Here is a 25,706-nt window from a genome sequence, read left to right as displayed (position 1 = left end):
GATTCGAAATGCTAGCCCTGAGTCCAGAGAAAGCAGGAACATCACACGCCACCGAGCAGAGTCCGGCACACACTGGGCACCCCACAAACGGCAGGGCTTCTCATGATGAAGCAGGAGAATAGGGTCTGGAGGCAGGGAACCTAAGGCTGTTTCATGCCAAATTCCTAGAACTATATTGAAAGGAAAACGCATACAAAAAATTAGCTGAGCATGGTGGTGGGCGCCTGTAATCCCACCTACTAGGGAGGCTGGAGTGCAATGGTGCTATCTCCGTTCACTGCAACCTCTGCCCCCGGGTTCAAGTGATTCTCCTGCCTCAGTTTCCTGAATAGCTGAGATTACAGGTGCCCGCCACCATGCCCAGCTAATTTTTTTTGTATTTTTAGTAGAGACGGGGTTTCGCCATATTGGCCAGGCTGGTCTTGAACTCCTGATCTCAGGTGATCCTCCCGTCTCAGCCTCCCAAACTGCTGGGATCACAGGCTTGAGCCACTGCGCCAGCCTCACCCTAGCCTCTGATTGGTTGCTTTTTACAACCAATCAGATGTTTGCACAGGAGTGTGACTTTTGTAACTTCACTTCAGCCTGTGGTTGGCTGCTTTCTGCAACAAATCAGACTGATTGCAGACCACCACTTCATTTACATGAGATGAGCATGAAGTGGCCAACAGGAAACTTCTAGGGGATATTTGGACTCAACAAGATTCTGTATTTGGACTGTTGAGCCACTGCTCAGTCCACTCCCACACTGTGGGGTGTACTTTCATTTTCAGTAAATCCCTGCTTTCGTTCTTTTGTTGCTTCATTCTTTCTTTGCTTTGCTGGGCATTTTGTCCGATTCTTTGTTCAAAACGCCAAGAACTTGGACAACTTGCAGTCACGACCCTCTACTGGTGATCTTTGTCTTCCCTAAGATCCTAAGTCCATTATTTGAGGATTCTATCCATCTAAGAGCCTTGAGTTCCTCATTTGATGTTTACAGGGATCAAGAACGACTGCCCAGGCCAGGTGCAGTGGCTCACGCCTGTGATCCCAGCACTTTGGGAGGCCGAGGCGGGCGGATCATTTGAGGTCAGGAGTTGAGACCAGCCTGACCAACATGGTGAAACCCTGTCTCTACTAAAAATAAAAAATTAGCCAGGCAAGGTGGTGGGTGCCTATAACCCCAGCTACTTGGGAGGCTGAGGCAGCAGAATCACTTGAACCTGGGAGGCAGAGGTTGTAATGAGCTGAGATCACGCCACTGCACTGCAGCCTGGTGACAGAGTGAGACTTCATCTCAAAAAAAAAAAAAAAAAAAAGGAAAAGAAAAGAGAAACAACTGCCCTATCCTCCCAACCACCTCCAGCAAAAACAGTTTCCCCACCAATGCCCAGAATGTCACCGTTCATATAAATTCCTTGGGCAAGAATCAGTTTTTAACAACTCAAGTGTCCAGCAAGGAACCTTGGTTACTGCTGGGAATGGGAGCAGGAAGACTACAGATAAGAAGGAGACTTTTTACCTTATACCCTTTGCATATCTTTTACATTTTGACCTACGTGAATGTATTGTTACCCAAAACATTATTAAGCCTTTAGCACATTTTTAAGGCTGTTACTAGATGGGTGGGCATATGTGCAGACAGTAGGGACGGTGTTCCTGGAGAGGCCCAGGCCCCCAGGGCCCAGGAGAGGATGGACCGAGGGGTGTGTGTGACTTGTCCAAGTTTCAGTTCCCTCCAAGTGTTTCACAAGACCAGGGTCCCAGGAGGCCAGGCTGAGATAGGGTGGCTCCCAGCGAGCTCTGGTCCTGTGACCTGGCGCGCTGTGGACCCTGCCCTCTGCAGTGGCCGTCTTATTGCAGCACAGTGGCCGGCAGGTGCTCACTGACCAGTCTTCCACAGGGAAGGGCGGGCACGGGCAGTGTTATGAGGCAGGCCACTCCTGGCCACCCCCTGGGCCTCATGATGGCCTGTGAGCTGTGTGCACCGACGGCGGCCCTGGGGCTTCTTTGTGGTGGCAAAGGAAGGAAATTTGATTGGGGACGGGGGTAGCCTTGGGGACCCTGCAGCCTCCTCTCCCAATGTGGGCAGTGGTGAGGGATCCTGCAGTCACCTTCCAGCCGCTGGGGATATTGCCACCATGTACAGGGGCCTGCTGAGTACTGAAGCCAGGAAGGAAGGGGCTGGGGTCACCAGGTGAGGAAGGAAGAGGGTGAGCTGTGCAGGCCTGGAGGAGACACACGGACCGCCACTCACAGCACGCCCTCTTGCCAGGACCGCTGTGGACAGGTTCACTGGCTCCCTACTGGGCACTCCCTCCCATGTTACCAACAAGAAGACTGGATCGGTCCCCCGGCTGGAAGGGGCAGAGCTGAGACTGGAACAAAGGCCTGCCTGGCTCAGCCTCGTGTGCCTCCCGCATGACACACTCAAGCAGGGGACAGGCCCAGACACATGAAGACCAGGAGGAGAGATGGCCGCAGAGGGCTGCTGGGCCCCAGCCTGAGCTGGGGTGGGGGCAGCTCTCCAGTCTCCTCTCACCCTACACACGCTGTCCCTGAACCAGCACACAGCACACACACACACATACACATACGTACACACACACACATACACACACACACATATACATATACATACACACAAATACACACACACACACACACACACACACACGTACACACACACACATACACATACGTACACACACACACATACACACACACATATACATATACATACACACAAATACACACACACACACACACGTACACACACACACATACACATACGCACACACACACACATACACACACACACATATACATATACATACACACAAATACACACACACACACACACGTACACACACACACATACACATACGTACACACACACACACACACACATATACATATACATACACACAAATACACACACACACACACACACACACACACAAAGTGGATCATCTCTGCAGACCAGAGCATGCGGGCCTGGGGCATGTGGGTTCTCTGTATCTTCTCTTTGCCCCCCGAGTTGGGCCTGGGATGGGGCCCCAGAAGATTCACAGAGCTCAGGGACAGAGACCAGAGGGAACCCCAGGACATGCAGAAGCCTCAGGCCACGGTGAAACTGGGGGAAACCCAGCTAGCCCTGAAGAGGGAGGAGAACTGGGCCATGCAGCAGGGAACAGGTGGCCGGCAGAGGCTGGGGGCCAGGGGCCAGCAGGCAGGGCCTGGGGCTGAGCTTGGGGGCAAGTAGGATGGTTCCAGGCTGTCTTGCTTTCTGAGAGGAGTGAGGAGACTGGGCAAGGGCCTCCATCCTGGGGGTGCTGACAGGGGCTGGTGCACATAGGTGCACGTGCACAGACACACACACACTTGCTTATCAGCCAGATGGCCTGGCCGATGAGAACTGGCTCTCTCTCAGAGCCAGTCCGCACCCTGCAGGCTTGGCCTGGACAACAGATGGCCAAGGAAGCACTCCAGGCTCTTTGCAAGGTCTTGTGGGCTCAGCCTCCACCCCCTGGGGCAGAAAGGCCAGTGGCCAGACCCCAGGACTGAGGCACCCAGGATGCCCTGGTCTCGGGCCCACCTCTACCCCCAGCTTCCCTGACTGCGTCCTCTAGGAGCTGCCATCCCACCCCCAGCTCAGCCTGGCTTGGCCTGGGAAGTTCCAGCCTGCAGCCCCCAGCCCCAGGCACCACTGGGCTCACGAGGATCTGCACACATGGCACACACACCCTCCTGGAACGGAGACACAGGTACACATGTGCACACAGTTCCTGCCAGGAAAACTCTGACTTCCTGTATCCGGGCCTAGGAACTCTCATGGTCTAAGCTGGCCCCCTCCCTCTGCCATCAGCTGCTCAGCCGTCAGCACCTCTTCCCAGCCTCTCTTGGGGCCTCCCCCTGCAGTGACCTCCACTCAACTCAGGTTTTGCTCCAGCCTCAGCACCCCACCACCCCAACCCCAGGGTGCCCAGGGCCTTCCTGTAGGTGGGCCTCCAGGAACATGGCGTCACAGGGAGGCCAGGGCCCTGGCCTTATGACTGGCTCTGACTTCACCCTCCCCAGCTGAGGAGGCACTGACAGCACCCCCATTTCACAGCTGGAAAAATACAAGGCGTAGTGAGATAAAGGAACCTGCCTGCATTCTCACAGGTGGGAAGTGGCAGAGCCAGGACAGAACCCCCTCCCCAACCCCACAGCCCAGCCCGAGGACCCTCCGGCTCCAGCTCCTCAGTGAGGAGTCTGAGACAGAAGCGTGGGGAAGGGAGTGGCAGGAGCTCCTTGGGGAGAACCTGACCAGGACCAGACCAGGCCAAGCCCTCCCTTCTCCCCTCTGATGCACCCTGCCTGGGACACTCATGGCCACCACCAGGTCAGGGGTGGGTCAAGCAGGGGAGAGGCCGACCTGTCAATCACTTGCCATCTCTTGGACCCCTCCCCTAGGAAAAGACATGCCCTCTGGTGCCTGGCTGGGAAGATCCGCAGCACCACGTAGTGCCGACCCCTGTTCTCTGCCAGCCTCGGTCCTCCCATCAGGGACGGGAATCGCTTATCGGCACTAGCATCACACACCCGCCCCCACCTCAACCGTGGAGATGGGGAACCCCAACCCTCCCACTTCCTCATTCCTGCCCCACCTGCCCTACCCTGCCAGGGGACGTCTGGATATTCCCTTGCCCCAGCCTGCCCTGCTCCTGGCCTCCATGGAGGAGGGTACTGCCCCAGCACTTGCTCCCAGAAGAGACAGACAAGCCCTGAGCACTCAACCCCCAGGCTCTAGCCCCAGCAAGACTCAGGCTCCAGGTCCCAGCCCTGGCATAGGAACCGGGGCAGGTCTGCCCGGGGAACTGCCCCCTGACTGTCCACAGTGCAGGGAGGGGGCCTGGAGGGAACAGGGAGAGACACGCCCCCTGTCTGCCTGGCACCAGAGGCTTTCAGACCCCTTACCCTGTCCTCAGGCGACCCAAATTCGTGGAGCTTTTGGAACCTTAGCCCACCTGCGGTCACCTGCCCCCCACTCCCGCCAGGGTCGGGGTCAGGCCCAGAGACACTATGGGGGCCCACTGTGGAGGGCTGGGAGGGGCACCTGTCACCACCTGTCTCAGCTGCTCCCTAGAAATCTCCCCATCTCAACTTTCAGCCTCCCCAGCAAGCCCGGCTGCCAATGCAAATGGGTTTCCCAGCAACCCAGCCCGAAGGCTTCAAGGCTTCAAGTTTCAGCGGCAGCTTTGCGGAGAGAAGCGGGGATGCAGGTGCACGCTGCAGCAGTCTCCTTACGCTTGCCTCCATTGCTGACACCTCATGGTCACTCCCGGACACACACTCCATGGGTCACACACCCCCTGCAGTAACTTGACAACTTTCACTGCTGGGAAGTCCCTCCCACATCTAACCCAAATTCTTCAAGCTGCAGAACCAGTCTTGGCCCCTTTTTGTCCCCAGGAAGCCCTGACTCTGCCTTGGCTGAGACGAGGCTGAGCGGGCACAAGGCCAGTGGACCCGGGCCGTGGTGGGGGCAGCCACAGGCATGGGCCCTCCCTGCTCTGGACCTGCCTCAGTCTTCCCATGGGTTCCACGGGCACCAGAGGGCCACCCACCAAATGGTGTCACCAGAGAGCCTCCGGCCTGGCCCTTCAGCACACCGGGACCCAGGCCTCCCATCCCCTGCCCACTCCTTAGGGAGGCACCATTTTAATTCACATTTATTTTTTAAATAAATACTCTGCTCTTCACTTTCAGACTGGAGGGTGAAGCCGGACAGTCGGGCGGGAGGCTCCCCATGACAGGCAGCACTGAGAGCTCTGCGGCCCCAAAACACTCCCGACCAACGCCTGAAATGCCTCCTGCACAGCTGCTCCTTCTGGCCAGACAGCTGTGCTTGGCTGCTGACGACAAAAATTCCCTAACTGCAGTGTCAGAGTTGGGGGCAGGGCCCAGAGTGACTCCTTGGGCTCCTGGCTGACCCCCACTGACCACAGCCCCCTGCCGGCGGCCGGCCCCCTCTCGAGCCAGAGAGAACTAGATACAGGTGATCCGCACAGCCATGGCACTGGGCACCTTGATCTCCTCAAAGAGCACATGGCCCCGGGGGGCCTCCGCACCCACCACCCCAGCTTCAGCTCTCAGCAGGTCTTGGGTGTGCTGCAAGAGATGCTGGTTCCGCCGGCAGCCCAGTCGGCGCAGCGCCAGAATGGCCAGTATGTGGTCCCGCCTGCAGAGACACGCCGGCGCTCACTGTAGGCTTACACCTCCGCAACACCCCCGGCCCCAGGATGAGGGGAACCCATGGGCTTGGGAGTTAGCGTGAGTCACTCTGCATTCCAGGAGTCGGTCAGGGAGGTCAGATTGACTGAGGCCAGGAAGAGCTGTGCTGGGGGAGGGGGCAGAGCGTGGGCCGGCAGGGGAGGGGGGGCCACCATAGCTGGGCTTGAAGGGGCACAGGAGAGGGGTGTGCAGAGTGGGGAAGAGCCCACGCAGAGGCACAGAGGGAGACCCGAGGACAGGGTGGAGAGGGAGGGAGGGAGCCACGGGGTGGGGGGGCAGGGTGGAGAGGGAGGGAGACACGTGGTGGGGGGGCAGGGTGGAGAGGGAGGGAGGGAGACACAAGGACAGGGTGGAGAGGGAGGGAGGGAGGGAGACACCGGGACAGGGTGGAGAGGGAGGGAGGGAGGGAGACACCGGGACAGGGTAGAGGGGGAGGGAGGGAGGGAGACCAGGGTCAGGTGGTGGAGAGGGAGGGAGGGAGGGTGACACAGGGGCAGGGTGGAGAGGGAGGGAGGGAGGGAGACACCGGGACAGGGTAGAGGGGGAGGGAGGGAGGGAGACACAGGAGCAGGGTAGAGGGGGAGGGAGGGAGGGAGACCAGGGTCAGGTGGTGGAGAGGGAGGGAGGGAGGGAGACACAGGGGCAGGGTGGAGAGGGAGGGAGGGAGACACGGGGACAGGGTGGAGGGAGAGGGAGGGAGGGAGACACCGGGACAGGGTAGAGGGGGAGGGAGGGAGGGAGACACAGGGGCAGGGTGGAGAGGGAGGGAGGGAGACACGGGGACAGGGTGGAGGGAGAGGGAGGGAGGGGGTGATGCAGCTGCGGGTGATGGGCCGATGGGGTGGGGGAGTAGTTGGAGGGGAACCCCCAGGGTGCCATGAGGGCCACTCTCTCTCTGAGCCACAGCCTGGAATACAGGCCAGCTGGGGTCAGGGAATCTTTCCCCACCCCATGGCAGGGCGGCCCAGGGAAGGGATGAACCAGGGACTTTCTGTGAGCTCCACATCCCAGAATCTTCAAATGAATGGAATTGGAGAGATTTGAACTGGGATTTCCAAAAGCTTGGATGACTCACCATCGCCCCAGCACAACCCGGGATCAAAGCCCTTCCTCCTGACCCGATCTCAGAATCCCCTGGCTTTCAGAGAGGGCTTTCTCTCCAGGGGTGGGGGCCCGCCTTCCCCCTTGGATTCCAGGACTGGAGGTGCGCCACCCCCCGTAGGGCTGATGGAGGATGGCCGAGAACAGATTAGGAGAAGGAAGGGGTGCTCTCCATACCCCCTCCAGCCTTGAGGGTCTGAGGATCCAAGGCCTACCTCTTGCCTCTGGTCTCCAGGCCCCTGGGCAGTCAGGTACGGGCTGGGGTCCCTCCAATACCAGCCCCTTGGCCCCGAAGCTCTGGTAGGAAGTTAACGGAAGCAGGTAGGGTACGCACCTAATGTCGGGGTAGCTCCGGATGAGAGTCTCCAGGTGCCGCTGGATGTCGTCTTTGTAAGTCTCGCCCAGGATCTCGGCCACGCACTGGATGGCTTGGTCCAACCATGTGGCCTCGGAACCCTGCGAGACAGAACTGCTACCTGCCCCAGGAGCCCTCTCCCCACCCTTGCTCCAACTCCTGCAGGAGCAGCAGGTCAGCGCAAGGTCAGCCCTCCCGCAGCGTCAGCCCTCCTGCAGTCACTTCAGCTCGGTACTGGGACTGCCTCCCCCAAAACAGAACAGGAGCGTGCCTGGGCACCCAGGGCTCATGGACCGCACAGCATTCATCTCCCCTCCCATCCCATCCTGCTCGGACAGGAAAACTGAGGCCAGCCTGAGCGTGCTGCTGCTGGGGGCAAACAAGGGGTATGCAGGGCACTGGTGCCTCCACTCTGAGGGCTCTGGCCTGAGGTGGGGAACACCTCCCACAGACCCTGACCATGAGATGGGGCTGTGACCTTCGCCCCTTCCCTGAGGCCCTGCAAACTGTATGCAAATGTCTGCAAAGTGCCACCCTCCCACCTGGTTCCCCCCACCCCCCAGCCCCACAGGTGCCCCAGTCCCTGTTTCACCTGATCCAGCGTCAGGAGAACCACTCCCGCCAAAAGCCCTTCTGGCGCTATGGCCCTAGTCACTGCCACCCCTCCCCACACAGAGGCGAGCACCGAGGGGCAGTCAGATGTCACCCCTACCAGGCCCTGGAAGGTGTCGCTGATGGCCTGGGCATCCAGGCTCATCTTCTGGGAGCCACGCATGCGCTCCATGGCCCAGAACCGCTTCCGTGGCTTCAGCGCCTGTGCCAGGTACTCGCGGACCACGAACCGGTGCACCTCCTGCAGAGTCTCCTGGGCGACCCAGGGTCAGGGTCAGGGTCAGAGTCAACAGCCCCAACCATGGACACAGCCCTGCCAGGGCCCTCCCCCTTGTGGTACCTGTGCCCGTGGCTGGGCCACACGCTGGAGATGACCGGTGAACCTCACTACCTTGTCCATGAGGGGACGCAGCCAGTCCTGCGCCAGCCAGTCCCTGGTGCACACAACCCTGAAGAGCGGCTGGGGAAAGAGGGGCTGGGAGTCTGCAAATGTGCACTACTCCCCCCAACCTAACCCCTCCCTCGAAGCCCAGTGTGCCACTCCTGACCCCTTCCCTCCTGGGTTTGGGGTGCCATTCCCCCTCCTAGCCACAGGTTATATCAGGAGCCCTTTCCCAGAATGCCTCTCCCGGGCCCCATGATCCAGGGGCAGGGTTTGAGTTTGTCCAGTCAGATCTGCTCAGGGTGTGCCCCGGGGAAGCCTGAGGGACTGGATGAGGACCCTGGGCCTGGATCCGTGGACCCACCATCCCAGGCTTCGGGGGTGACCACTAAGAGCTGGAGAATGAAGTGACAAGGCAGGTGTCTCCCAGCCGCCCCTGCTCAGCTGGGACCTCACCTGGGTCCCCTGCCCACTACCCTACACACACCCATGAGCTGGCCCCTGGAATAAATGAATGCTGTGACCTGGGCCTCCAGGCTCTAGGAAAAAGGGGGTACCTCCTGGGCATGGGAAGTGGGGAGAGAGGGCCTGTCATAGTCACCTGCAACTCACGCTGCAAGCCCTGAAGCAGGTGCTTCTGGAAGCTGCAGGTGGCCGCCACCAGGGGCTTCTCCAGCTCCTCTTGAGTTCCTGGGAACCTAGAGAGAATACTGGTCCTGCGGAGTGGCCAGGACCAGCGATGAGTGGGCAAGGGAGACCAGGCTGGGGAACAGGGCCAGGCACACAGCTCCACTCACTGAGACTACAATGTGAAGGGCAGCCCGTGGGGCTCCCCAGTGTAGCTGCCTGCAAGCAGAGTCAAGTGGGGGACAGCACAGAAGCCCAGGGAGCCAGTCACAGAGGGGTGGGTCAGGGGCGGGTGACCCTTTCCCCTCTGGCAGCTCTGGGACAGACCTCCCACCCCTCTTGGTAATAAACAGTGCGGCACAGCCATGCCTGGAACACACCCTACCTTGAGCCTCATAACTGCTCCCTGAACATGACAATGTCCCTATTTCACTGTTGAGGAAACTGAGGGCCAGGCTACACCTAGTCCCCACAGCCAGGGACACAGTAGGGCAGGCTGGAGTTCCATCAAGGGTTTGGCCAGAGGTTGCCTACCAAGGGTCAGAGAACGCTCCTTGGAGCTGAAACCCCAGGGTCCCAGGGCCAAGGACAAGCCTGGCACAGATTAAGGACAAGAGAGTGTTGGAGAAGCCGTGCCTCATGGTCATGCTTTGGATATAGGCAGGCCAAGTTCAAGTCTCAGCTCCGCCACTTCCTGGCTGCATGGCCATGGGCAAGCGGCACCTCCTTTCCAGGCCTGTGCTCTGCACCTGTGCGTGGGTACACTGCACTTGGGAGGAGACCCGTCAGGCAGGGAAGGCATTCACAAAGTGCCTGGCACTCACGAATGCTCACAAAGAGCCAATGGGAACTGAGTCCCCTAAGGCACAGAGTTCCCACACCGCCCCAGGGAGCAGGTGCTCTGATCCTATTTGACAGGTGGCAAAAGAGCCACAGAGGGGAGGTGGCTTGTCCCTGAGCACACAGCCAGCAGGTGGCACAGCTGCTCTCTGAAGTCAGATAAATGAGAAGTCCTTCGGGACATTACAATTTACAAACTGTTGAAAAAGGATGAACCCAGACGGGGGTGGCTCAGTCTGTGCCTCCGGCACTGGCCGCCCTCCGCGCTGCTGCATCTGCTGAGGCCTGGCCTGGAGCTCAGGGCACAGAAGGCCGACAGCCACCGGCAGCCTACAGGGAGGGCCTCTGCCTTCTGCGTTCACAGAGACCCAGACCTCACCCCAGCACAGCCCAGGGTGCAGGCTGAGGGAGGCTTCCCAGAGGAGGAGGTGTCCCAAAATGGAAGAAATGCAGTCTGGGATGAAGGGAGGGAAAAACCCAGGGCAGCAGGCAGGGCGCTGGAACCCCTCGCCCTCTGCTCAGCCTTGAAGAGCCGCCCGCACTCCCCCAGGGCCTCCGCTCAGATGGACACACACACACACATGCACACGGCACACGCCCCTCAGCTCTGACACACACACACCACTCAGTTCCACCCCTGCACGCACATGCACACACACCTCTTAGCTCTGACACACACACACACACCCCTGAGCTCTGCCAAACACGCACATCACACACCCTCAGCTCTCCACACATGCACACACACACACGCACCCTCAGCTCCATCACGCACACACACACCCAACTCTGCTGCACACACGCACACACACTCCTCAGATCCACCAACACACAGACACACACACTCCTCACCGCTGCCCCCTCCACGCGCGCGCACTCCCTTCCATCCAGTTTCCCGGCGCTCGCGCGTCCCCTGCTGGCCACGCTGCGCCTGTGCAGGAGCGGGCGAGCCCTACCTGAGCTCCTCGCAGGCGTTGATGTAGGCGCCCAGGTGGGGCTCGCTCACCGCCTCTGACGCCAGAAAAGCCTTTTCAAACCTAGGACGGGATCCACAGAGCCTTTGGGGACCCTCCCTGGCTGCGCGATGACCCTGGGTCCACCCTCCCAATCAGGTCCCTAGGCAGACTACTCCCTCCCACCTGCAGAGCACACCAGGCTGGGTCGCTCCCCTACTTAGGATGCGTCCGCACCTGGGCACGAAGAGGCCGAGGGCCCGCGTGCAGATTCGCAGGGTGGTGGCCTCCAGCTCCGCGGAGATGGCGCCGGCCGCCTTCACGTGCTCAGCCACGAGCTGCGAGCGAAGTCCTGCACTGAGCGTGCGTCCCAGCCGAAGACCTGAAGCCGCGGCTCCCCTGGTAGCCCCGCCACACCTCCAGCCCTCCCCGCTGTGTCTCTCAGTCTTGGCTCCTCCAGCTTTCAGCCGCCCATCCGAGAGTCAACTCCTGCAAACCCCCACCCTGCAGCCTCCCAGCCCGTCGGCATGCCGGGGGTCCCCGATTTCCCCCCACGTGGGGCCTCAGGCTCCCATCTAACGGAAGGGTTGGTTGGGACTGGATAGGAATTCGTTCTGGGTATCGCCACCGTGTGCATGAGGCTTGAACACACGCCCCTGCTCAGCCCCTGCTCCCGGCCGCACCATGTGGACGTCCATGGAGAGCGGCGCCTGGTAAAGGCCCTGCAGCACCTCGGGGTCCTTGGCGGCCGCCCAGTGACTCTGCTCCAGCTGCAATATGTTGTCGAAGCAGCCTGTGATCTTGGCCTGCGGGAGAAGGGATGGGGCCGCGGTGAGACCCTCCCGGACTGCGTCCCGCGCCGTCCAGGATTAGGGCCGCCCTGTGGGGTCACAAGCCCGCGCCAGGGGCCACAGGATGAACCAGCGCCAGCTCTGGCGGCGGCTAGCCTGGGCGCCGCACATCCCCCCAGGGCCCGCCCCCTCCAGCCTGGCCCGCCCAGCCTGACCTCCAGGAAGCTGGTGTAGTCGCTCTCCAGTCGGGCCCACACGTCGGGCGCCAGGAGCGGGGGCAGGGGCTCGGCGGGCAGCGCCAGGCCCGGGGGGCCCAGGAAGTCAGGACTGGAAGGCAGGGCAGGGGGCTGAGGGCGGGCGCGGCTCTGATGCGGCAGCAGCTGCCCCTCTTCTGGCCAGGCTCAAAGTCTAGCGCTAATCCCGAACCTGGGCATCTGTACACACACACACACACACACGCACACGCACACGCACACACGCCTCCAGGCTGCCATGCCACACTCCCTCCCCGGAAGCCTCTGACAGCTGGGTTCCTGCTTTCCTGCAGAATGCTGAAGGGCGGCTACCCAGATGGCACTCCGCCTTCTCAAACACAGCTCAGGGGTCGGTCAACCTCCAATCCACAGCAGGGAGGCCCACAGCGGGGCGGACATAGGTCTGACCCCACACAATTTAAGGAGAAATTTAAGGAGTGCGGGACTTCAGGCAACCCCACCCCTCACCTCCGCGGGCGCTCCTGCCGGTGGGGCTGGGAACCGCTCCGCAGGGGACGCAATCCACCCTCATCCCAGGCACAGAGCTAGAGGCGGCCGCTCCCCGCAGGCTGCACCCTGAACCCAGATGCCCGTCCAAAGGGGATAGCACGGCTGAACCCACGCCAAGCGCTGCGAACCCGCGGGGGTTGAGTCCGGTCTAGCGGGGTGCCCTTTTCGCTTTTCTTTTCTTTTTTCTTTTCTTTTTTTTTTTTTTTTTGAGACTGAGTCTTGCTCTGTCGCCCAGGCTGGAGTGCAGTAGCGTGATCTCGGCTCACTGCAACCTCCGCCTCCCGAGTTCAAGTGATTCTCCTACCTCAGCCTCCAGAATAGCTGAGATTACAGGTGCATGCCACCATGTCTGGCTAATTTTTGTATTTTTGTAGAGATGGGGTTTCACCGTGTTGGCCAGGCTGATTTCGAACTCCTGACACGTGATCAGCCCCCTCAGCCTCCCAAACTGCTGGGATTAAGGCGTGAGCCACGGTGCCTGGCCAAGATGTGCCCTTTTCTGATGCGCCCAAAGGCACTTGGTGGACCAGCACAGGCCCTACTCCCATGGGAACCTCCCCGCGGAAACTTTTCAAATTCTGGAACTGTGTATGGGTGACCCCTAGAAAACCTGGGGCGGGAGCGCCCCACGGCCTAACCCGCCGAGGAAAGCATGTCGAAGCTCTCGGCTCTCAGCCCTCTCCCAGGGAGGGAACAGAGAAGAAAGGCCTGGTGCTCCTCAAAGCGGGCTCCCCAAGGCCTGCGGGGGAAGCGGCAGCCATCCTCGCCACTTGGCGCCCTGGCCGAGGCTCACCTGCCATAGACGTTGGCGGCCCAGTCCAGCAGGACATAGAGCTGCTCGCAGCCGCGGGCGTCGCGCGCGAGTTCCTGGAGGCGCTGGGCCACCGCGCTGTGGAAGGCGCGCAGATAGACTTCCCACGCCGGAAAGCCCGCCGCCGCATAAGCGGGCTGCACCTCCTGCCGCACCTTCTGCAGATCGCGGCGAACCAATACACCCAGCTCTGCCAGAAGCTGGGCCAGACCCGAGGCGCCCTCCGCCGCCGCAGAGGCCCACCCCGCGCCCGGCCGCCGCACGCGCTCCTGAGCGCTCCGCCGCACGGCCTCCTCCCAGTGCTGGCGCCAGTGGCGCGGCGTGCGCAGGAAGTCGCCGTCGTCGGGGGGCGAGGGGTGGGCCTCCTCCTCTGCGTTCACCACGCGGGCCAGCTCGGCCAGCACGGCCGCGTCCACGCCGTCGCTGCCCAGCGTTTCGCGCACGATGGCGCTGAGCTCCGCTGCCAGCCCGTCGTAATGCAGGCACACGTCCATGGCGCGCCGAGCGAAGGCCGTGGGGTCCTGCTCAAAGGTGCGCGAGGCCTTCTCCGCCACCAGCCGTGTCTCCAGGCGCAGAAGCTGTTCGAAGGCCGCCAGCAGTTGCCGTTCAGTAATGAGGTCGGCCACGGATTTGCCTTCTGCACAGGCAGGCGAGAAGAGGGGCGGTGAGAGAGACGGCCCCAAGACCCCGACCTGGATGAAGACCTGCAGGCCGCGACTGAGTCCATCCGGGCTGGATTGCCTGGCCTCTACCAGATGCCCCAGCCCAGCTGAAGGCCTGCTCCAGGAACAACAGGCCCCAGCTGCCAGGAACCCTTCCTTAGAGTCACCTTTGAAGAGGCAGACCCTGGGACCCCAAGCCTGGCTGAACAGAGCAATTTGGGTCAACCCCTACCTTCCGCCTGGCTCCCACGCCCACCTTCCACTCCCAGCTGAGCCGGACCTGACAGCCTCATGCTCAGTCCTGACTGCAGGTCTAATAGGGTCGGAGCTCAGGCGGGGCGTTTCCTGCCCTGTCCAGCTTTACATTCCTGCTGCTCCGGGCTCTCCACCAGCCTCCACCCAACAGGAGCTCTCCACCTCTACCGTGTCCCCCTCTTCCCAACCCCAGTGTATCCTCCTCTGGCCAATCCCCCTGACCTTCCCTCCGGGTACCTCTGCGAGCCTTGCACCCTCTGCAACCCTGTGATCAGCTATGTGCATGGCCCTAGTTTGGCCAGGAGCCAGGCTATGACCGGTCATGGAGAGGCTAGGTATCTAGGGCCGGCCATGCAGATCTGGGTTCGAGTCCCATTCTCCATGCTGTGAGACTTCAGGCAAGTCACTCCACCTCTCTGAGCCTCACTTTTCTCATCTGCCCAATGCGGGAGCTCCCATTGCAGAGATATTGCAAGAATTTAAAGTGCAATTGTCCAGCTGGGCATGGTGACTCACGCCTGTAATCCCAGCACTTCAGGAGGCCAAGGCAGGAGGATTGAGTGAGCTCAGGAGTTTGAGACCAGCCTGGACAAAATAGCAAGACCTTATCTCTACAAAAAATAAAAATTAATTTAAAAAATTAGGCCAGGCACAGTGGCTCCCGCCTGTAATCCCAGCACTTTGGGAGGCCAAGGGGGCAGATCACGGGGTCAGGAGCTCAAGACCAGCCTGGTCAATATAGTGAAACCCCGTCTCTACTAAAAATAAAAAAAAAAAAAAAAAATTTAGCCAGGTGTGGTGGTGGGCGCCTGTAGTCCTAGCGACTTGGGGGCCTGAGGCAGAAGAATCACTTGAACCAGAGAGGTGGAGTTTGCAGTGAGCCGAGATTGCATCACTGCACTCCGGCCTGGGCAACAGAGTGAGACTCAGTCTCAAAAAAAAGAAAAAAAAAAAGGAAAAAAAATTTAGCCGGGTGCAGTGGCTCACACCTGTAGTCCCAGCTACTCAGGAAGCTGAGGTGGGAGGATCACTGCAGCCCAGGATGTCAAGGTCACAGTGAGCTGTAATTGCACCACTGCATGCCAGCCTGGGTGACAGAGTGGAGACCCTGTCTCAAATAAATAAATAAGTGCACGTGTCCGGGGCCGCGGTTTGGGGAGCCAGGGAGGAGAGCCTTTCCAGAAGCCTCAGCTCAGCTGCCCCAACCTCTCACCCATTTCCTTTCATATTTAGTGTTGTTTCTGAGGCCCTTACCTGCCTCGGGTTTCAGTTCCTCAGACGCTGCCCCAGTGGATGCCTGCTGGCTAACACCATTCATGACCCCCGAGGGCACCTCAGGAGTGGCCTGGAAATGGCCGGCAGCTGGGCCTTCATCCAGGGCTTGCCGGAAGGACCGGAACAGGGAGCAGGAGCTTCGCCGGAACAGGCCTGTATCCTCCTTGGAGACCTGGGTCAAAGCCCGTTGGCTGGCCCGGGAGAAGGCCTGCCTCAAGGTGCCCAGGCCCAGCCTTGTGCCATCCTTGCAGTGGGCATTGGGCTCTTTCCTGCTGCTTGTTCGCCGGGAGCCCTGAGCTGGAGTCTGCGACTCCTCAGCCTCCTTGGGACTTTGCAGCTCCAGCCCAGGAGTCTCTGTCTGTGGCAATGGCATCTTGGCAGCAGGAGAGCTGAGGGCAAGAAGGAGTGGCCACAGGAGCAGATGCAGAAACGTGGTGTGGCCCTGTGGGGCCTGGCCACACCCAGGGGCTTGGTCAAGGAAGGCTCCCCAGAGGAGACAGCCCTCAGGCTGTCAAAAAGAAGCATCATCAGGCCACTCTCTTGGCGAGAGCCCTCAGTGTGCCAGGCCGCAGCTGGGCACGGAGATATAGACAGCTGCTTCCATCAGGAGCCTTTCCTGAGACCATCCCCCAAAGAGGGTCTCCCCAGGTGCCCACCATCACTTAGCCTGCCAGGCCAGACCCTCCCATTAGAATTGGAGAAGGGCATTGACATGCAGGTTCTGGGGCCCAGTCCAGACCACGGCTCATAACACGCGAGGGCAGGACCAGCAGCCACATCTAGGCCTTCCCAGATGTTAGGTCCTGAGGCCTAAAACCCTCCCCCCATCCCCCACCAGCTCCTTCACTGCCCTCCAGGTCCCTCAGCTCACCCCACTTCAGCCCAAAAGGCCTGACTACTTTGGCTCCAAGGGGAGGGCAGGGACCCCCATGAGAGCCCACCCCTTCCCCGGGTGTCGCAGAGTCTGCTGAGGTGGTGTGGGGCCTGAGGGCAGTGGCCAAGGCCACCCTGCTGCTTATCATGGCTGTGCAGCCGCAGGGCCGGCAGCAGGAGGAGCCTCGGGTCTATATTTAACCAGGGACTGGGGGGTTCTCAACACTGTTTCCCACCCATTGCCTCTCCCCCTCCCCCCACTCCTCCTCCTCTTCACTGTAGTGTGCTCTGGCCCCTCCCCAACACAGGGAATGGAGGGAGTGTCCCAGGGACATGGGAGTGGCTGAGCTGTGGCTGCTCCTGCTCCCCCAGGGCCCTCAGCACCCTGGCCTGCCAGGCTCCACCCACACCCCCTTCCAGCCTTAGGAGCTTTTGCTTTCCTGGCTTTAGGTTGGGAGAGAGGAGGGGGCCTCCCACCCACCCCATTACACAAGCTGGGCCATGGGTTGGGGAGGTCATTAGGCTGGCAAAGCCTCACTTTCCCCTGGGAGAAACTGGGGCCAAAGAAGGGCTGAACCTGCCCCTAGCCCAGCCCCAGGGCCCCCGACCCAGGTGCCAGGACCAAAGCCCCCGCCTGACCCACCACCCAACCCTTGGGTGACATCAGGCAGGAAGTGTGCCTCCCCAGGCCCCAGTTTGCTGGGGTGGAATGACACCAAGGTGGGCAGGGCCCAGACCCCCACCCACCCTCGCCCTCCAGCAAGGTGCCTGCTGGGTCCAGCAGAGGCCTACCCACCTACCTTCCTTGAGGTTCCCGGAGGCAGCTAAGCAGCTGGATGGAGGCTGGGGTGGGAGAGACACGGAGGCGGCTGAGCAGCTGGATGGAGGCCGGGGTGGGAGAGACACGGAGGCGGCTGAGCAGCTGGATGGAGGCGGGGTGGGAGAGACACGGAGGCGGCTGAGCAGCTGGATGGAGGCGGGGTGGGAGAGGCAGCCAGGTGATTGATGGGGCTTCTCAGCCCCGCCCTGGCCACAGGTTGGCTACTTCCCCCAGCGCCAAGGTTCAGGGACGCTGCCTGATTCGGACGTGACCCACACACTTCAGGGCGCCATCTGTCCCAGCCTCCATTCCCCTCTCCCTGGTGCCCCTCCATGCTTGGCATGGGGGCTGGCGCCCAGCCGGACAGGGGTGATGGCACACGACGCATCCACCCCTGTCAAGGGGACGGAGGCCGGGATGTGGGGCAAGGACAAGCCAAGCCCCGCCTTCTTGTTTGGGAGAGCTCACACTTAGTAAGCACCTACTGTGTGCCCACCTCGATGCCTGACACAGATCAGCTACTGTGACAACAAAGTTAGGGGGTGTCATTTGCCCATTTCACAGACGAGGAACCTGAGGCCCACAGAGGGACAGAGTCTGCCCCTGGCCGCGTAGCTCAGGCTGGGGAACCTGCCTGGAGCTGGGAGCAGAGGCAGGACGGGCCGTGTCTCCACCTCCAGGGAATCAGAACTGCTGCCCAGAAGCCCCCCTCCCAGCGAGGAGACCCCAGGTGTCAGCAGGTCCCAGAGTGGGGTCAGATGTGGAGGTCCTCTCCCAGGAAGCCTAGAGGAAGGCCAGGTAAGGAGGGGCAGCTGTGGGAGTGAATCTCTTAGGAGGTTACATAGGCAGAGGCGTGGGGGCCACTCAGCCTGCTTTTGTCACAAACCAGAACTTCGCTGAAGGGCCAGTAAGGTCCCTAGATGGCCTCTCAGCCTCCAGCCATGCCTCATTTGACCCTGCAGCTCCCAACAGCTTCCCAAGCCATTCTTGACCTTCCCAAAGCAAAAGTCCAGCCAGGTCACTCCCCTGCTTTAAGCCCTTCCATGGTTCCCTCCTGCCTGAGCCCCACAGCCAGGCATCCATCCTGGAACCTCCTTCCTCCACCTCTACCTCTCGCTGATGACACCTCACCAGCTTCCCCTGGGGTTCACGGACAACCTGCATCCCACCCAGCCTCCTCTCTGTCCTCCCAGCTGCACGCCCAGCCTCCGGCTTCCCCTCCGACCATTCCCTTTCTTGCACCGTTTGTTCGCCAAATCTGACCTGGGTTTCAGGACCTCGGGGTTCAGATGCCTCGCACCACCTGCCGTCACCATTTATCCGCTCAGTGGGCACTCGGCATTGTCCCTGTGATAAGGTGGCCCTCCTGCACTGGCCTGGCAGCCTCTGTCCATCTACCCCTGTCACCCCAGAGCACAGCCTGGAAGCAGGGGGAACATCGGTGTCAGGGTCACCCTGCCTCCTCCGACTGGCCTGCCTGCTGCCATGCTGGCGCCTGCTGGGCTGAGACCTGAAGGCCCCTCTCAGCTCCCTCCTCCACCCCCAAGGCTCTCGCCTGGCCTCTCCTTGTGCCTGCCTCCCCACACCCCCCTGGACTGTCTCTGGCTCTCTTTTCTCTCTGTGTCTCTCTGTCCCCAGTGCCTGGAGGGTCCAGGGGGCCCCAGATCCTATGCTGCCGCTCCCTGATTGTAAGACCCTGGAGACTGAGGCCCGGCCTGAGCCCCGGGTCCCACTCTCCCCAGGTCAGGCTAATACCCCCTTTGTGGGGCCAGCAGCAGGGGCAAGAAACCACCCAGAGACACAGTCACTGAGACCTCCCACCCTGGGCCACCCTAGCTGTGACCGAGAAGTCAAGTCTGAACTTCCCCACCCTCCCAACCCCCAGCCTCAGCTTCTACTCCCCACTTTCCCCTAGACCTTCCTTCCCGTAGCTGCTCCTCATCCTCCCGATCACTCTGCAGTGCTCACCCACCCCCCAGCCTCCCCACCTACGCTGGGACTGGGCCACCGCTCCACTCCTCAGCGCTCCAAAGGAGCCTCTGCAGGTGACTGCCTGTACTGTGCCCTGGGCTGAAGCCCTGTGTGGGGCTTGTCCCCTCTCACTTCCACGCCTGCAATCCACCTTCACCTGATCACAGCCTCTGAGCTGCTCTCCTTTCCAGGCCCCCTCGATGCTGCCTCCTAGGATCAGTCATAAGAATCTTGCCTAGCAGTTAGAGCACTTGGGTTTTCCTGTTGAGAGGTGGGACTGAGGGACAGGACTAACTGGATTTCCTAGTCCGACTAAGAATCCCTAAGCCTAGCTGGGAAGGTGACTGCATCCACCTTTAAATACAGGGCTTGCAACTTAGCTCACACCTGACCAATCAAGTAGTAAAGAGGGCTCACAAAAATGCTAATTAGGCAAAAAGAGGAGGTAAAGAAATAGCCAATCATCTATCGCCTGAGAGCACAGCGGGAGGGACAATGATCAGGATATAAACCCAGGCACGTGTAAAAGTGGGTTTTGAAAGCTTTCCTTGTAAGCTTTCCTTTTCCTTCCAGCCCCTGCAAATAAGGAAAATGACAAGGATGTTTGTTCTCACCACTCTGAATCCTCAACATTTGCCTGGAAGAACAAGTTAAGGCAATAAGGAAAGAAAAATAGATAAAAGATGTAAACACTGGGAAGGAGCAGATTAAATTGTCATTATTCATAGGTGATATGATTATCGGCTTAGAAAATGAGACTGAAAATTATTGGAGATAATAAAAGGGTTTAGTAAGTTTTGTGCATTGATTATGTAAATACAAGCAATACCTTTCCTGTACCCCAGCAAAGCCTATTAGAAAGAGACACTTAAAAGACTTCCCTTCACAGTAGCAACAAAGCATAAGCCCCCTGGGCCACCGCTGCCCTCAGAAGCAGCACAGCTCCATCCTTAGCCTGGCATTCAAGGCCTCTCCTGATGACCCCTCTGGCTTCAGTTCCAACTTATTCCCTCACTCTGATCACTCAGAAGCACCCACCTCTCCTCCACACCTTTGCACTCTGCCTACAGTGAGCTCAGCCCCTTCTTCTTCAGCTGTCAACTCATTGAAGGCTCAGCAGAAATGGCTCCTCCCGTGAGAAGCCTTCCCCGACCAGCTGAGCCCATACCATGTTCGGCACCTCCTGCTCTGGGCCTGACCCCAGCCCTGGGCACACCTGCCATGACGGAGGGACAGTTACAGAGCCTGGAGACGAGGAGACTCGCAAGGCAGGGAGTGAGCCTGACTCAGCCCCCAGCCATGGCTAGTACTCGGCACTTTCCCAGGGAAACCAGGCAAGTGAATCTGACGCCTAAACGTGAGCGCACGGGTATATGCACACTTTTCTGGGCATCGGTTTTGCACATCTGTATGTTGACCTGAGAGTGTCTCCCTGTATGTGCGTGACTCTGCCCTGGAGTGTCCCCAGAGGGTCTGCCAGTGCTTCTGAGTCTGTGTCTGTGCCCGCATGCCCATCTTGGTGTCTTCTGTGTCTGTCTGTCTGTGCTTCTGCCTCAGCGTGTCTGCCTGTGTATCCGGTGTGTTTGTGTCCACTGTGACTTGCGCTGGCCCTCTGGCCTGGTCAGCCCGGGCTCTGAGTAAGGCCCTTGGCCTGGAAGGCCACATGCAGAGCCAAAATGGTCCTCAAGCCCATGAGTCGCCACCCCCGCCTGCCCATAGCACCCCGTGCCCTCCTACTCCACTTGGCCAGAACATACCTGCTGGGCACGCAGCCTTGGCCCAGGAAGAACGCAGCCACCTGAGAAGCTGGCCCGTGGGGCCCTCAGAGCCGGGCCCTGGCCATCGGGCCTCCAGAGCGGCCCGAGCGAGTGACCAACAGCTGGGACTTCCCAGCCATGGTCAGTGCCTGCCAGGCCCACCCGGCCCCACCCACAGCCCTACCCTCTGCCAGGACCCCATACTTTCACTTTCAGAGAAGTTCCCACTTCCTTTTCGTTCCGGAGGCAGTCACTCCAGCTTTCCATTCCAGACAGCTCAGGGCTCCGTCCAAGGGTCAGAGAACAAGGGAGGGGAAGGCTGTAGAGCTCGGCACTCAGGGCTCGAGGTAGCAGGGGTGGACACTGCCTGCCACCTGAAACACCACCGGCCCCTCCTTTGCTCAGAGGCCAGCGGAAGCAGGCGCTGGCCTCGGGCAACACTCAGCCCACAGTGCCAGAGCCCAGAGCCTCCAGGACAGAGGCTCTAGCACAGGGCCAGTCCATCGAGTTCATCCCAAGACCCCTGCTCCCTGCCTGTCAGGGAAGCTCATGGTGACAGTGAAGGAAGCAGTTGAGAGCCACAGGCTGTTCCTCAGGGCTTCAGGAGCTGGGGGAAGGGATGGGGTCCTAGGGAGAGACAGGGCACACTCAGGAGTGAGGAGGGACGGCATCCTGGGCAGGGGCAAAGGTGTGGAGGCGGGGGATCAGGCGGGCAACTGCTGCGAGGAGGGCCGCCGACACTTCCCAGAAGAGGCAGCCTCACCCCTGCATAGGGGGATTCCGCAGCGAGCGTCCTAGAAAACAATTCAGGGAAAATCCAAAGAGGACAGATCCAGGCCTGTCCCAGCCTGGGCTGGGGCCACAAGGGTGTGCGACGGGGCCGCCGCAGGGTACTGAGGTGGGCAGAAATAGCCTCCTGCGCCAGCATCCTCTGGCTGAGGGCAGGGGTGGCCCCGCGCACCAGCGTCCTACAACTGAGGGCAGGGATGGCCCCATGCATGCAGTGTCCTAGGGCTGAGGGCAGAGACAGGCTGGTGCACCAGCGTCCTAGGGCTGAGGGCAGGGATGGTCCCATGTACCCAGCATCCTAGGGCTGCCACAACAGACCAGGGACTGAGCCTCAACAACAGACGTTTATTCTCTCCCCGTTCTGGAAGCCCGAGGCCCGCGATCAAGGAATCTGTGGGGCTGGTTTCTCCTGGGGCTCTCTTCTTGCTGTGTAGGTAGCCCCCTTCTTCCTGGCTCTCCACCGGGTCTTCCTCTATGTATCTGCATCCATATTTCCTCTTCATGTGGGTTGGGGTCCACCCTAATGACTTAACTTTAACTTATTACCTCTTTACACGTCACATGTTTTTATAAGGAATTTTCCAAATAAGGTCACATTCTAAGATTGGACTTTTTGTGTGTGTGTGTGTGTGACAGAGTCTCTCTCTGTCACCCAGGCTGAAGTGCAGTGGCACGATCTCAGCTCACTGCAACTTCCGCCTCCTGGGTTCAAGCGATTCTCCTGCCTCAGCCTCCTGAGTAGCTGTGATTACAGGCACGCACCACCACACTCAGCTAATTTTTTGTATTTTTAGTAGAGATGGGGTTTCACCATGTTGGCCAGGCTGGTCTTGAACTCCTGACCTCAGGTGATTGGCCAGCCTAGGCCTCCCAAAGTGCTGAGATTACAGGCATGAGCCACTGCACCCACCCAACATACGAATTGTATAGGGGAAAAGCAGCCCGTAACAGACCAGAAGGTGCCTGAGATGCTGCAGTACCATCTGCAGAGGGGCCAAATTAGACTCAAAGATGCCAGCACCTCCTCCAGGAAGCCCACCAATTAACCACTCGAGTCACTACCCTGAGCCCTGAGTTCCCTCTGTGAAGTGGGGTGCTAAGAGTCCCACTTCAAGCCCGAGAGGTGCCCAGCAGCCCACAGGCCTGTCCTCCCAGCCCAGTCCCACCTGCTGGCCTGTCCCACCCCGCCTGTCTCCAACAGGCAGAGATGAGGGGTAACAAGGAATAAGTACAACTGAGCAGAGACAGCCGGGGTCCAAGGTAGCTGGCTTCCCAGGGCTCAGTGACCTGCTCTCGGCCACGCAGCTGCCCGGAGAGGCCAGGACTGCAACCTAGGTCTCTGGTTCTGTGAACTGGGTCTTCCCATAGAGCCAGGCCCTGGTGGACTGGAGACTTCCTGGTCTGATCCTCCCACCTCCCAGCTCACAGGGCATGTTGGGGTCCTGGGACCTCCCATTATGGGTCGCTCCATTCAATACACAGGTGCCTGAAAAGCTGGTGGTGCCCAGGGCCTGAGGACTGCTCCTGGACATCCCCTCAACTCCCATCTGCTCCCCACAGCCACCTGAGCCTGTGCCCGCTCTCAGCATGAGGTTGCAATGTTTCTTTCATGCTATGTCCATGGTTTTCCCAAAGTTTCTCAGTAAAATCCCTTTGGAAAAACCCAGCCTTGTCTCAAAGAAGCCTGGGCACAGGGTTGGTCTGGGGTCAGGAGACGGCAGAGTGAGGGGCCATTAGGAGGGAAGAGGCCTAGCCAGGGACACTGACTAGAGGGCAAACCCAGCTCCCCACGACCTTGGAGAAGCACTTCAATTTCTGAGCCTCAGTTTGCTCCTCCAGAAAATGGGATTGTCGTCGGGATCAAATGGGTTCACCTTGGCTGAGGACCTGGTTCCTAGGTAGGGAAGGCCAGGGAGCAGGACCCCCGCCACCAGATGCTTGCCTGACCGTGGGCTTGCTGAGAGGCCAGGCTGTCACACCTGGGGTGTAGAAGCCAGAGGCGGCCGCTACAACCCTCACTGCTGCCCCGACCAGCGTTAAGCGCAGCGTGAGCCCCGGAGGCCCAGGCTCCCTCCCTAACTCGAAGCGGCTGCGGGCAGCGGGCAGCAGACCACTCTGCCCCAATCCCATATTTCAGGGTTCAGGTGGGAGCCCGGGCGGTGGCCCCAGCCGACGCCAGGGGGAGTCGCAGGACGACTCCTGCAGGGCGTCCCCAGGTCGCCGCGTGCCGGGGGCGGGGCCTGGCTGGCACCGCCCCTGCCGTCTGCGCCCGCGGGCTCTGGGCGTGGCTGGGCGTTCTGGGCCCCGGCGGGCGGTGAAGGGCGGCGGGGTGGAGCAGTGCCCCGCGGTCGGGACTCCGCATCCCTGGCTCAAGGGCACGCAGGGTCGTGGGACCTGCGGCGGGGGTCGCCTCCGCCCGAAAGCTGCCCTGCTGGACTGGGCGCGCCGGCGGGGCGCTGTGGGTGCCCTGGGACTCCGCCGCAGCTCGGGCGCTCGGCTGTGTGGGTCCCGGGCAGTGGCGTTGAGATGGGTGTCATAATTCTCGCCCTGGAGCCATGTGGTGAGGATTAAATCTCAGTAAATGGCGTCATCGCCCAGTCACATGCCGGCCTCCTGCACCCTACATCCCACGTGTCTGCAAGGCATCCTGCGAAATGTCTGTCCCCTTTCACAAAACTACCCCCATGTCCCCCATCCTGGTCAAGCCTCTCCCTTCCTGGCTCCAGAACCGACAGGAAGGACTGGAGGAGGACGGAGAAGACTGAAAGCCCGCCCCACCCCTCTCCTGAGCTATAGTCCAGGGGAGAGCCCACGGGGTCCTGAGGTTTAAAACTGAAGCAGGCTGCCAGGCCAACTTCCGCACCTTGCCTCCCACCTTTCCCGCATTGGGGGCGGGGGGTGGCTATTTTTAGAAGGCTGTAGGAGAAAGTGCATCTTCCTCCTGGAGGCTGCCGAGGCAGCAGGAAAGCACAGAGGGGCAGTGTCTCCTGCCTCCCACCGCTCATGGGTCCCTGGCACGCCTGCCTGGGCCACAAAAGGGCCATGGACTTGGCAGAGCTGACATTTATGGAGTGTCTCACTGCCCGGCCTAAGCTTCCTCAGCCTGGCTCAGGCTGGCTAAGGGCAGAGGGCCAGGTTGGGGGGACACACCTGGGGAGGGGGCCTGGGCCACACTCAGGGCTCTGCTCCCATGCCAGCTGCAACCAGGCAGCACGGCTCCCCTCCTGCAGTAGAACGGAGCCCAGAGACCATATCGATGGACCCAGTGGAGGGACAGGACCCCCACATAGGGCAGGAAGAGATGCCTCCTCAACCAACCTCTGATGTGGGTTCTGTGGCAGCCTTGTGGCTTCCTGACCTCAGGGATTCCCTTCGTAGCCCCTAGCCTTGGGCACCTTGCTTTGCACCTCAGTTCCCGCACGTGTAAAATGGGACCTTCACAAGAATTTAACGAGATCCAACCTGGAATGGTGCGGCCCACCCCAGGTGCCACGGCTGTGCTTTCCTGCACCCAGGTCCAGCCCTGGCCCCAAGGAGGTCCCACGGAGGGTTGGGAGGCCGCCTGGAGGAGGCTGGTTCTGCCTTGGGCAGCCTTGGCCGAAGCAGAGAAAGGGTCCCTGGGCAGAGGCACCAGCCACAGAGCCAACTCAGCCCTGCCCAGCCTGCCCCAGTGCCATGTGCAAGTGGTCACCTAAGAGGTGCTCTGGACTGACCAGCCTGGGCTTGGAGCTGAGGCCCTCACCTGGAAGGCCATAGGCAGAACCCAAACTGTCCTCAGTCTCTTGCATCCCCATCAAGTGTGCCTGC

The 25,706-nt window shown here is 60.3% G+C and overlaps 1 protein-coding gene across 12 annotated transcripts in view; it reads right to left on the bottom strand.

Annotated features, from left to right (window-relative positions):
- EXOC3L4 (exocyst complex component 3 like 4) overlaps positions 1-21,401 on the bottom strand; it is a 23,019-nt gene extending 1,618 nt beyond the window's left edge. The window contains exons 1-14 of one of the 12 annotated variants that reach the window (XM_073998310.1): positions 21,111-21,227; positions 18,646-18,802; positions 17,363-17,484; positions 15,669-16,078; positions 13,480-14,134; positions 12,138-12,249; positions 11,815-11,937; positions 11,369-11,469; positions 11,135-11,215; positions 9,313-9,427; positions 8,670-8,789; positions 8,430-8,582; positions 7,697-7,818; positions 5,687-6,208 (exon numbers count right to left, since the gene is read on the bottom strand). In XM_073998310.1, coding sequence (XP_073854411.1) covers positions 6,016-6,208; positions 7,697-7,818; positions 8,430-8,582; positions 8,670-8,789; positions 9,313-9,427; positions 11,135-11,215; positions 11,369-11,469; positions 11,815-11,937; positions 12,138-12,249; positions 13,480-14,134; positions 15,669-16,062 — 2,169 coding nt within the window. In that variant the 5' untranslated portion in view covers positions 16,063-16,078; positions 17,363-17,484; positions 18,646-18,802; positions 21,111-21,227 and the 3' untranslated portion in view covers positions 5,687-6,015. Of the gene's footprint in view, positions 171-5,413; positions 6,209-7,696; positions 7,819-8,429; positions 8,583-8,669; positions 8,790-9,312; positions 9,428-11,134; positions 11,216-11,368; positions 11,470-11,814; positions 11,938-12,137; positions 12,250-13,479; positions 14,135-15,668; positions 16,079-17,362; positions 17,529-18,645; positions 18,803-21,110 lie in introns of those variants that run through there. The other 11 variants (XM_065518537.2, XM_065518533.2, XM_065518535.2 and 8 more) reach the window with 11 other exon arrangements.
- Positions 21,402-25,706: the final 4,305 nt, after the last annotated feature.

This window comes from Macaca fascicularis, chromosome 7 (assembly GCF_037993035.2).
Source record: "Macaca fascicularis isolate 582-1 chromosome 7, T2T-MFA8v1.1".
NCBI lineage: Eukaryota > Metazoa > Chordata > Mammalia > Primates > Cercopithecidae > Macaca > Macaca fascicularis.
The sequence above is the reverse complement of the archived record's forward strand: the minus strand, read 5'-3'. Positions and strand labels throughout refer to the sequence as shown.